Here is a 13,200-nt window from a genome sequence, read left to right on the forward strand (position 1 = left end):
TATTGATTTTATTTATATATTGTTAGTATACCACAGTCAGTTTTATATACGAGGAAGGATCAGAAACTGAGGTTAGAAGGGGATATTTCTGGAGTTTCATCTGTTTGAGAAGGAATGAGGAGTATGTGGTAATTGTAATACATGGAGTTGGCAACTGTGCAGAGTTTCAGACACCCGCCACCTCCGACGCTAGTTGTAGGTAAACGCAAATGACAAGTCGTTTGGAAAACTGATCTTGCGAAGAGGTCCGCTCAGTTATTCGATTTCTGTGGCGAAACATGTAACCGTGGCTGAATTTTCATCGGCAGCTGGTACAGGTTTACGGCCAGGACTTCTCACCGAGGGCATATCATCTTTCACGAAAATGCGCGCCCGCATATAGCCCAGAAGACCACAACGCTGTTGAAGCAGTTTCGCTGCGACATTATCGACCACCCTTCCTACAGCCCGGACCTCGCTCCAAGCTACTTTCACCAGTTTCCGCACTTGAAGGAACACCTGGAAGGTCGTCGCTTCGCTCCACACGAGATGAAACACTTCGTGACAACGTGGCTAAACACACAAGGACAGGATTTTTACGAGGAGGGAATCTTCAAACTCATGATGTGGCAAGTGCCTCAACCAATTATGGAGGCTATGTCGAAAAATAACCTAATGTGTGTACTATCTGTTGGCTGCATTGGTGTTTCACGTTTCACCTCAGACTTTGTAACCTTACTTTCTGATTACTCCTTCCTTGTACACTCATGTCCAAAATGATTGTCGCTTATCTATAACTGTCTTCTTGTAAGAATATAATTTGATAATGACTTTGCAGGATACTTTTAATACTGATACTATGTGTATAAACGGGAAATGTATATTCGTGGTAAATTTCATAGAAAAAGAATTATAAATACGAAAATTAGAATGAGTAAAACAAAATGTTGCTAAATGGACAAGGAAGTTTTATTTTCGTTTTATTTTTATTTACTGCTCTTTTGATATGAAATTTTCCACATACATGTCATTGCCGATTATACATATACTAACATTATAAGAAATACCGGGCGAATTTGTTATCAAATTATATTCCTACAACAACATATTTATAGACATGCGACAATAATTTTGGACATGAGTGTACATACTTCCAGCCTTTTTCTTGCTGTGACCTTTCCTTTCATATGTGTCGAAACTTTCATCATGTGACTAATGTTCAAGGAAGATGTTTAATTTCTTTTATATGCAGGGATTTTTGTTAGATTTCATAATAAAATACATTGCATTTGTTTTTTATATTATTCATTATTCCAGTTGATTGGGGAAAATGTATTACTTATATATCATCGTTATCATATTTTTGTAGTGTTGCTTTTCGATGAACATGGGAAAGTCGTGTATGGCTAATTACGTATCAGGGAAAATTTTAAACAATGTTCTAGAAAACTGGGAAATGTCAGGAGATTTTTTCCCGTAATTTTTGTCGCCACCCTACCTAAGGGTTTTGCCCTTCTTTTAAGTAAATCTGCACGTGGGATTAGAACGTTACATGTAAAATATGACTGTTGCAGGTCGTAAGAGTTGACTATAAATATATTCTCATTCTGTACTTTAGTGAAATATAATGGAATCTATCCGTAAAAATTCACAATGTATATCGAAAGAGACCAGCCGCGACTTTTCTACAGGATTGTCTAAGCATATTAGGAGGAAATCAAACCAATCAAAGGAGCTATTAATACTGGAATTATTCATGAAACAAGTGAAATCGAGGCTGCTTCACTTTGCGAGTAATTTTAGAATATATTATTAAGAAATTTGCCTGTACTGAATTCTTTAATAGTAATCTGACATTTTAGTAAATCCTCGCGTACAATTTATTTTACTCTGCTGTTCTTCGAATTCGGACCTGTTATTGGCGTCGTTTTTCCTTATAAGATGGAAGGGTCTCACTTGAATTTAATTTATTATTATTGAGCGCAGTAAACTATAGACCATAGTTTCTAAAATCTAGACGGCTGTAAGATTGTCATTAAATTCTGTGCAGGGAATTTCTGAAATAATTGAATTCTTGAATTCAAAGAATGATTCCGTGAATTATGTATTTTTGATTGCACTTGTTTAGTTAACTAACTGGTTCATATTAGCTTTGCTATCCTAAATAACTTAATCTAGAAACAAATCACTGAACAAAGCGACGTTTATTTTTAAAAAATAACTATGTAACAGTTTCGCCAACTAACTGAACATATTGGCTCCATCGGATACTGTAAAACAAGAGGAAGCTCATCTAAATATAACAGAATCCCAAAAACTGGTCAGAACAGTCTTAGCCAGTCATAGCAAGAGTTTACAAAAGTGACACTAAACACCATAAACCCCTTTCCCTCCCTAGTCCGGCAGAAATCTAAGCTACAAATTAAGTCTTTGCAATAACTCGCCCCACTGTTCGTCAGATTTAAGTCCTGCGTTCCCATTCATAACAAAGCTCTGCTCTTTTTCAATAAATCTGGCATCCTTCTACTTTCTTATCAACGTCCTTTGTTCCCGTCTTAACACTTCAATCTCGGACCAATTAATATTTTGTCCCTCACGTGCTTAAAAATGAAATTTCTTTCTCCTTCTAATCTTACGACGTCATTGTGTTGTTTTAACCGTTCTTTTAGTTTTTCCCCCGTTTTACCAATATAACAACTCTTACATTCACTGCACCTTATCTTGTAAACCACTGCTCTTCTTTCCATCATCTCTTCTCGTCTTTCCTCCTCCCCTTCTTTCTTCTTCCTCATGCTTAACACATCCAATAGTCTCTTACTTCTTTCCTGTATGTTGAAACGCTCCCTATTTTTTTAGTGCTCTCTTTATCTCCGTGTCGTACCCCAGATTTTATATTCCTACAATAACTTATTTTCTTCCCCCATCTTTTCCTTTCTTATGTTCCTTCCTCTTCTTACTATTCTGGTCCTTTCCTCTTATCTTTTCCTCCTTAGCTTTCCTTTATCATATCCGTTGATCTCCAATTGCTTGTGAAATTCCTTTATACCTTCTTGTGCCTTCCCTCTGTCACTACTAATCCACATGATGATCTCCTCGATATTTTCTATGAAGTTTCTTTGTTGATCGATCAACATCGCTAACGTATACTCCTGGGACCATTTTGTGTCCAACTCGTCTCCCCGCCTGGTTATTTTTATATCTAGAAACACAATGGTGCCTTTCTTTTCTACTTCCAATTCGAGTTCTATGCCCTTCTTCTGATCTTCCATTTTGTTTACAAATTTCTTAAATTGCATATGAGTACCCTTCCATATCCCGAAGCAATCATCGACATACCTGCTGAAAAACATAAGCTTGTCCCTTTCCTTTTGTCTTCTTTTTCCCATCGGTTCATAACTATCTCCACCAATACAGGACTCATTCTTGATCCTATGCTCAGGTCGTCCTTGATCCTTCTTAACTGCTCTCCCGTAACGCAGAAACTGTTCCTCCATATGGTCTTCAAGGCTTCCTTGAGTTTTTCTGTGCCCCAATCATGTATTCTTTTTCCTCCCATTTCCTCCCCTGCTTTCAATATATACTCCCTCTTCAAGCTTGGGAACATTGCTTTCACATGATGTTAAACAAGAACGTCCTACCCTTTATACATCTCATGTTATCCAGTCTGTCCTTAAGCTCCTTATAATTTTTAATACTATAACTCTTCTATTTTTAACTCTCCTATTTTCTCCTTAACACTTCGACTGCCATCTTGACCTTAAATCAAGCACTGGCCTCAGTTTTATCACTTCCTTATGTATCTTAGGAAATCGTTTTATTAGTGGAATTCTTCCTTCCTCATTTTAAATCTGCTTGGTAACATTGTTTGTTTAAAGAGCAAATCACCTTTTCTTCTGTTTCTTCCTGTAAATCTTTCCCCTTATAACTTCCCATCACACAGATCATCTAATTTTGTCTTGTATCATTGCTTTTCCATCACTACCACTGCGTTGCCTTTGTCTGCTTGCTGCTCTATTATATCCTTTCTCTTACTCATTTTTTTTTATATGTCGCCTTCTCTTCTTTCGTAAGTTTTCCCCTCTCTTTTTCAAGTTCTTCTTGACTATCTCCACAACCTTTCTCCTAATTTTTCTCTATTTATCTTCAATCTGGGCTAATGGCCTATTCAACAGAATAAATCACTTCTTCCACATTCAGTCTGTCCTCTTTAATTTTGAATTTATTTCCTAAGCATAATAACATCTTCTCTTTTTCTGTCACTGGTACCATCACCAATTACTACCACTTTTTTACCCAGATCCTGTTCAACCTCCATACGCCATCTCATGGGCCTTCCTTTTCTTATAAGTCTATTCCATACCTTTAACTGAAAACACACTCCCACCTATACGGTCTCTGCATGATAATATCCCTGGTAAATATAACCAAACTGTCTTCTATTCTCTCTTTTAACATAGCTGTCATTTTTTCCCACTCTTCTTAAGAAATTGTTCCATGACATGAATCTTCCATATGAGTTCCTTCTAACCATTCCTTTCTAACCACGTCCTTAAACTTTGTGTCACACTTCATACCTTTGTTTTTAATTCTCAAACCCCTAGGTATACACTTTTCCACTAAGTACTTTCTCAGGAACCACACTTGTTGTCTGTTAGATATTTTAACTCTCCTCCTGTTCTTTCATTAGCCAATTCTCCTTGTCAGCACCGCAGTCAGTCCAATAACTAACTGGTTCATATTAGCTTTGCTATCCTAAATAACTTAAACGAGATATACAAACCTCAACAAAGCAACGTTTGTTTTAAAAAGTAATGTCTGTGTAACAGATTCGCTAACTAACTGAACATATTGGCTTCATCAGACACTGTCAAAACAAGAGGGAGTTGCATCTAAATATAACAGGATCTCAGAAACTGCTTTCAGCATTTTAAGCACGGGAGGGACACAGGACATAATATTAATTGGTGCGAGATTGAGGTGTTAGAACGGTAACAAAGGACGTTATACGGAAGTGGAAGGATGCCAGATTTATTGAAAAAGAGCAGGGCTGTGTTATGAATTGGAACGCAGGACTTAAAATTGACGAACAATGGGGTGGGTTATTGGAAAGACTTAATTTGTAGCTTAGTTTTCTACCGGACCTGGGAGAGAAAGAGATTTATGGTGTTCAGTTTCATTTTTGTCAACTTTTGTTATGATTGGCTGTGTCCGTTCTATCTATCTAATCAGCGTTCAGAACCAGTTTCTGGGATCCTGTTATGTTTAGATGCAACTCCTTGTTTTTACAGTATCTGATGAAGCCAATATATTCAGTTAGTTGGCGAAACTGTTACACAGTTATTATTATTTAAAAAACAGAAAAGAAAAAAACGTTGCTTTGTTCAGTGATTTGTATTTCTAGTTTAAGTTGTTTTGTTAGATTTCGAGTAGTAAATAAGATGTTACTAATACGCTGTAGATATTATACTTGTATTTTATGATTTAAAAATTATAGATTTGTTTCATTTCCATTGGCATATTATATTCTAATCCTTTTTTGTTTAATATTCTATGTTACATTATTTATTTATTTATTTATTTATCATTCACCTATAACAGAGCTATTGCTCCTTTTACAATAGGTATTGCAATAATTGAAATAGATATCAAGACTTATTACAAAAATGAGAAGAATAAAAACAAACAACTGTAATACAATCAAGCAGTAAACAGAAATGCAGCAAAACATTTGTCCACAACACACACACACACATGTACTTACTTGTATATATACACATACTTGAATAGAAATACATTCACGCATATACATTTATCACCTATCATACATTCATACACATACATATACAACTGAAGTATAGCCCTATATTTTAAATACATAGAATATATATATATCAGTAGCGTCTACTCTGGGCGTGCAAGTCGTGTGTTAACGCCCAACGAAAAATGAAGAAAAGAGTATTTTAATTTAATTAAATGGATCGTGAGAACTTGGGATTTTTTATTTTCAACGAGACAGAATCAACTGTTGAAGTGCAAAAGAACAGAGAAGTGCTGTGCGGTCTCCGTCATGTTTTGAGGAGGCAACTCTGCGAGTAAGTCGTTGACAACGCTTTGGCTAAATTTTCACTGCTTTAGAAGACTCCTATTGTGCTTGCGCTTCGTGTTTCTCACCTCGTGCTTGTGTAGTCCAAGGCGTTGGTTAGGAAATCAACGACTTGAGTTTTCTGCTTCTCTCAAGCGTTGCCAATTCTGTAGATATATTTGTGGATGTACAGATATTTTATAGCAATACAGAAAACTTTTTGGGGGGCAGAGGGGGTATGATCTACGCACTTTTTTTATTGCTAAACATATTATTCAATTCAAAAGTTAATGTGCAGTCGACTTCTTTCTAAAAATACGTGTAAGGAGTAAGGTGAAAAGAAACAATTTTTTTCTCGATCCAAGTTGCGTTGGAAGTGTCAGTTGATGAAAAAAAAAAAGCCTGGACGTTAAGCTACAGAACGGTTTTCCATTCTGCCTTTTTATTTCCCTAATTTTCATTTACTTTGTTGTTAGTGAGTCATCCTTAAGACTTACGGTTTCGGGGCCCTATTACTGTTTCTAAAGCAGTAATCCAGAGGTTTCTACGTAAAGAAAGACGACTTGAGCTGAAATTCACGTAATTGTAAGTAAATAATTGCTTGTTTTTGATTTTCAGTTTCATATTTTGAGGATATATTTACTTATACTATAATTATTATAATTAAATGTATTCCTTACGTAATAACATCCTCCTTGATTGCTCTTTATAATTTAGACTAAATTGTTAGAAGTAACTTGCTGTTTATAGGTTGCCGTAAATAGGGCTTACAACAATTGAGGTTTAATGCTAGAACTAATTTACAAACTAGACAAATGTTCTATCCAAAAAAATCAAATTCAATTGTACATCTAAACTCACCTCCAGTGAGAATTACAAGAGACTACAATGTTTTAACTAGAGAAGGTAAAAATATAGATTTCTCGATGGCACGTAATATGTTTATATCTCAAATGTATATATATATATATATATCAGTGGCGTCTCCTGACGTGGATGTTAGGGCGTTGACAAGAAAGGAAAAATATATTAACCCTCACAACCATAGGCGATACTAGAGGGGGAGCCCCCCTTCCCAGAAGCAAAGATGGGCCACCCACATTATTTTACTGATCAAAAATATTGTGATAAATTTACCTCAATGTACGCATAACTATTTTAGTGGCATTCGCATTCAGCATACAAGTATTTAATAGTGACTATACTTTGCCCACCCATCGATTTCCTGAATATAGTCTATACCTGGAAGTTATCGCAATTTTCGAAAGTAAGGAACCATGATCGTCACTGCATAATGCCCTATTTACGGCAACCTATAAATAGCAATTTAATTCTAACAATTTAGTCTAAATTATAAAGAGCAATCAAGGAGGATGTTATTACGTAAGCAATACATTTAATTATAATAATTATAGTATAAGTAAATATATCCTCAAAATATGAAACTGAAAATCAAAAACAAGCAATTATTTACTTACAATTACGTGAATTTCAGCTCAAGTCGTCTTTCTTTACGTAGAAACCTCTGGATTACTGCTTTAGAAACAGTAATAGGGCCCCGAAACCGTAAGTCTTAAGGATGACTCACTAACAACAAAGTAAATGAAAATTAGGGAAATAAAAAGGCAGAATGGAAAACCGTTCTGTAGCTTAACGTCCAGGCTTTTTTTTTTTTTTTTTTTTTTTTGCATCAACTGACACTTCCAACACAACTTGGATCGAGAAAAAAATTGTTTCTTTTCACCTTACTCCTTACACGTATTTTTAGAAAGAAGTCGATTGCACATTAACTTTTGAATTGAATAATATGTTTAGCAATAAAAAAAGTGCGTAGATCATACCCCCTCTGCCCCCCAAAAAGTTTTCTGTATTGCTATAAAATATCTGTACATCCACAAATATATCTACAGAATTGGCAACGCTTGAGAGAAGCAGAAAACTCAAGTCGTTGATTTCCTAACCAACGCCTTGGACTACACAAGCACGAGGTGAGAAACACGAAGCGCAAGCACAATAGGAGTCTTCTAAAGCAGTGAAAATTTAGCCAAAGCGTTGTCAACGACTTACTCGCAGAGTTGCCTCCTCAAAACATGACGGAGACCGCACAGCACTTCTCTGTTCTTTTGCACTTCAACAGTTGATTCTGTCTCGTTGAAAATAAAAAATCCCAAGTTCTCACGATCCATTTAATTAAATTAAAATACTCTTTTCTTCATTTTTCGTTGGGCGTTAACACACGACTTGCACACCCGAAGTAGACGCTATTGGTTATTTTACTTATTTTCCAATTGTCTGGATAACTTTTAGTTTTTAATATGGGGTTGTAACAGAGGCATGCAAAGCAATTCAGCACAGCCTTTAAATATATATGTAGGAATCTCATCAAAACCCATGGATTTACTTGATTTTAACTTCTTTATTGATTCTTTATACTCGTTATCACTTATTTCGCTAAAATCTAAAGAATATGATATTTCATTACATGTCTCTCCAGGTATCTCATAAGATGAATTCGAGCAATATACATGCTCAAAGTGTTGTACAAATTTGTCGGCAATTGTCTTATTAGAGTGTATAATTTGGCCTTCATGTATCATTTCGTGAACGGGCCTATTGTTTCTTTTTTTGTTATTAATGAAATTCCAAAATGATTTGGAATCTTCTTGGATATTATTCTCTACTTTATGTACAAGTGATTTGTACGATTGATTGATCATGCTTTTCAATTTCCTACGTAACTCAACAAATTTTCAGTAATTGTAAAGCGAAATTTCTTTTCTTTTTCTATAAAATTGCTTATCCCTTAAAAGTTTTATTATTTCAGGAGTAAACCAGCTTGGGTATGATCGTTTATTATATAATTAGGAACATTATTTTTGATTATCTCATTCAATATTGTATAAAAGTAACATAGAGCATCATTTGGGTTGTCGTAGACACATATTCGTTCCCAATCCGCATTCTGTAAGTCCTTGTATAAATTATAGAAAGCAGCTTTACAATAATTATACACAGAAATAGCGTTATACGTAACATGTGATATTTTAATAAAAATGGGTTACTCAAACAATAATGGAGGATGATGTAGGTCTTCTGTAACTAAAAAGAATAATCACTTCGATGGATATTATATTTAGACAAATTTGTTAATATTGCGTCAAGTGTTCTTCCATTTTTATTTTTTACGTTATTAACTGATTGTAAATTAAACAAATGTAGAAAATTAAATAGAACTGCACATATATGATCTCCTTCCATAAGATTATAACTTGAATCTAATGTTGAAGGTACGTTAAAATCCCCCATTATGATTATATTGTTAGATTGAAAATGTTGAACATCCTCGAAACTGTTAAAAAAATTATAGTATACATCAATTTTAGATTTTGGTGGAAAATACTGTAACTATAATATATGAACTCATGCCTAATGTTACCTTAACACAAACAGTTTGCACATGTTCCTCGTTTATCTTAATTTCTTTTACTTGATATCTCTTGGACACTGCAATTAACGAACCGCCACCCATTCTTTCATATCTATCTTGTCTAAAAATATTATACCTATCATCAATAAACTCATTGTCGCATACATAGTTATTTAACCAGGTTTCTGTTAATATCAAATCATAATTTGTAGCAAGGATACTAGTAAAAATTTCATGTAATTTCGTATTTATACCTCTTACATTCTGGTAATAAATTGAAATAAGGTCCTCTGAAATACTTATATCTTTATAATAAAGCTCAGTTCTAAGAGTATACACAACAGTATCACTTGTTCTTTTCCTTAATTTTATGTTACGTGACCAGTCAACCCATAAGAATTCAAAATTTTTTTCCCCTTTTTATTTTTTCGGGCCTCACTAAACACTAGTTTTCTTTATACCGAAAGACTGACTAACATAAATAGTACCACCAGAAGAGAGCCCAATATGTGCACAATTCAAATTACTTTTACCTTCCTTTTCTGTAAAAAATTATCTTGTGTCTACTCTTCTTACAAACCTTACAATTATACCTGCAGAATTTTGAACTTGGTGTTTTTTAGTCTATGACATGCATCAGTCATACTGTCCTCGATGTTTATATCTAGTGCACGGCCTACATTTTTTTACAATAGATAGAACTTCTTCATTTGGTATGTCGGGGATACCATAGAGTTCTAGCGTATTACGTCTGCTATATTGGTCCAAATCATCTGTGTTTGAAGCTTGTCAATTTGTGTCTGTAATTTTACATTTTCACCCTTAAGATTATCAGTTGTTTCCATACATGATTGTAGGACTTCACTGGTATTTTAGTAAGTTTGAATTGTCGTCCAATTTGTCATGGCATAAATTCAAAAGGTTACCTATTTCTTCCTCAGTTTGTTCATTCGATTTTTTAAGATTATTTAACTCTTCCTTTGTAGACAGTAATAACTTACACACCTCACTTAAGGAAGGACACTGGGGAAATGGGTCGATAGCTTTCTCATTACCCATACTTCGTCGTCGCACTTTCTCACAATTGTTACAACGCCACGTTTGATCGCTGGAGCGAAAAATCTCTTCTGTTAAATCAGCGCAAATACTATGATACATATTGTTATATGCTTTACATTGAATTTTCTGATTAATTTCCTGCCGGGCTACTGGTTTCGAGCATTTATTACAAATTCCCATTTTGTGACTTAAGAAAGAAAGAAGAAAAACTGTGGTGAAAATGTGTCCTCAAATGTTGCAATTTAATAATATCACTGCATGATATATTTATGCACGTGTATTAAAATATTGCACTAGTTTTCGTTGGTAAGAAAATTACTATAATTTGGAGTATAAAATCAATTAATTTCTAGCACTTAGCAGCACAATCGTTGTTCAATACGATGCAATTCACAGTATTATATACTTTCAATACTTTTCGTAGAGTTCCCACCACTGACTATCCATTTGTTTACATTTGTTGACACTAGTGTCAACAAATTGTTCTAATATCTTTGGATAAATTTGCAGAAAACTCACGACTGCCTTCGAGCTAAATTGTTGAATGAAATCACCAGTATTTCCGTTTTTATATTGGCATATTCTCAATGTGCAACCAGTAGTTTAATGAAATGAGTAGACAGCTGATTTAAATAGTTGTCTGTTTCTCACACATCCAAAATAATACCTCGCTGAACATGCAATTTAAATACTTCATGTAATTTTCATCATATAGTTATGTAGGTTGTTGCGTTTTGGTTAAACTCTATGTTTAATTTTATATATATATATCCTTCGTCGCATTCCCAACTTGTGTGTGGCACTTGTCGCTAATAAGCGGGCGGCTCTCTCGGCTGACAGCGAGGAGAAAATAAGAATTCTGAATAGCTGTTATTTAAAATTGTTGGAGTAGGAAAAACAAAAATGCCAAATGCTATTTACTTCTACTTGTACTACTTAGGATCCAAATTGGTATGCATGCTTATGCACTTCATTCTCGGCCTCGAGAGAAAAGAATGCTGCACATACTTCGATAGGAAGCTTTAACAGGGTGTCTACTGGTCATGAAAGTCATGAAAGTCATGAAAAAGTCATATATTTTGCTTAGTGGTCATGAAAGTCATGAAAAAGTCCTTTATTTACCCAACTGGTCATGAAAATCTGAAATCTCAGAGTATATTTTTATACTTCATACTTTTATACCTCATACTGCATGTACTGAAACAGTTGTATCAGGTCAGTAATTGTGAGAATTTCCCCCACCAGTTAGTGCTGGCTAACTGGTACTTTACTGTCTTCCTAGCTGCTCCCCATTTCATCTTCTAGTCTCTGTAATATAGTAACAGCTTTTTACTGTCCAACTTTCTGATCTGCTATTTCTTTACTTCTAAGAAATGTAAATTGTGTATTTTTGGGCCTTTAGACTTATGCAAATAATATTATTCGTTTGAGTTTGCAGATTTTAAATTTGATGATCTATTTTTTTTTTAAAAACGAATTTCTTTTATAATTTATTTTGTCTTTGGGCAGTTCTCTGAGTGCTTAATTTTAGACAAATTTCTGCTAGATGGATAATTATACTCAGAATTAAAACTTCAAATACACTATAGAGTGATTAACTGGTAAGAGCAGGCCCGTATTTAGGTAAGTGCTATTCTGTGCTCGAGCACAAGGCAGCAGAATTTTAGATTCTTTCTTTAAGATTCACAATAAGTGATATTTAAGACTAGCAACCCACATAGTTCCGATGCACCACTGATGGTAGGGGTTTATTATTACTAATGGTAACTTTTTATCGCCATGGTCATGAAAATTTGAACAAAAAGGTCATGAAAAGTCATGAAAGAGTCATGAATTTACTTTCTGGTATTCCAGTAGACACCCTGTTTAAATACTGAAGTTCTTGTCTTATCCACTTCAATACTTTGGGTCAGAACGAATGTTATGATGTAAAAGAGGAGTCAATTTTTTGTTGTCAACTTTGCATTATACCAGTGAAGAATATCTAAATTTTGTTCAATTTATCTCTTAATATTTAGAATTTATGTATCTGACTTCTTTTAACGGTTTTCTTTCCTCCCTTCAAGGATACTGAAACTGGACTATATGTATGCCTAAACACATTCTTGGGCTTCGGCCGAGAATATGTAGTTCGCTACTTCCAGAAGACTGGTAATGCTGTTTTCCTGCACGTGCGAAGAATCAAGCGGGAGGTAAGTAAGGTAACTGATTACTAAGGTGAGCAGGTAATCCAAAAAATTAATGCATGGATGTATTGCTTTTATCATGATTACAATTACACAATGTATATGTAAAATAAATCATGTCACATAATAATGCAGAAATTCGCGAGTCGGCATAATAATTTGATAAATTTGGGAAAACAAATTGTTTCTTTTTTAATGTATTCTAACTGGAGTGTGGACTCAGATAAAATGTTGACGCCACTTGAATGTTGTATGAGAATTAATCCACACTGTTTTGGAATCGGTTAATTAACACATGATATTGCTAAACTGTCCTCTTATGTATATGGTTTACTTTTGAGGGAGGTCACCGAAGCACCATAAGGCATGCAACAATCTAACACACTACAAAAGCTATTGTTTCAACCACACTTGCACTGCGAAGTTAAAACTTTCTGATCTCTAGGAGTAAACAGGTGATTGAAGAG

At 34.6% G+C, this 13,200-nt stretch overlaps 1 protein-coding gene across 1 annotated transcript in view; it reads left to right on the forward strand.

The window, feature by feature from the left end:
- The window catches only part of Usp5 (ubiquitin specific protease 5), a 79,692-nt gene that overhangs the window by 12,221 nt on the left and 54,271 nt on the right, over positions 1-13,200 (forward strand). Inside the window, exon 2 of the mRNA XM_081740170.1 lies at positions 12,614-12,739. Coding sequence (XP_081596296.1) covers positions 12,614-12,739 — 126 coding nt within the window. The remainder of the gene's footprint in view (positions 1-12,613; positions 12,740-13,200) is intronic.

Source organism: Thermobia domestica, chromosome 15 (assembly GCF_964235325.1).
Source record: "Thermobia domestica chromosome 15, izTheDome1.hap1.1, whole genome shotgun sequence".
NCBI classification, from domain to species: Eukaryota; Metazoa; Arthropoda; class Insecta; order Zygentoma; family Lepismatidae; genus Thermobia; species Thermobia domestica.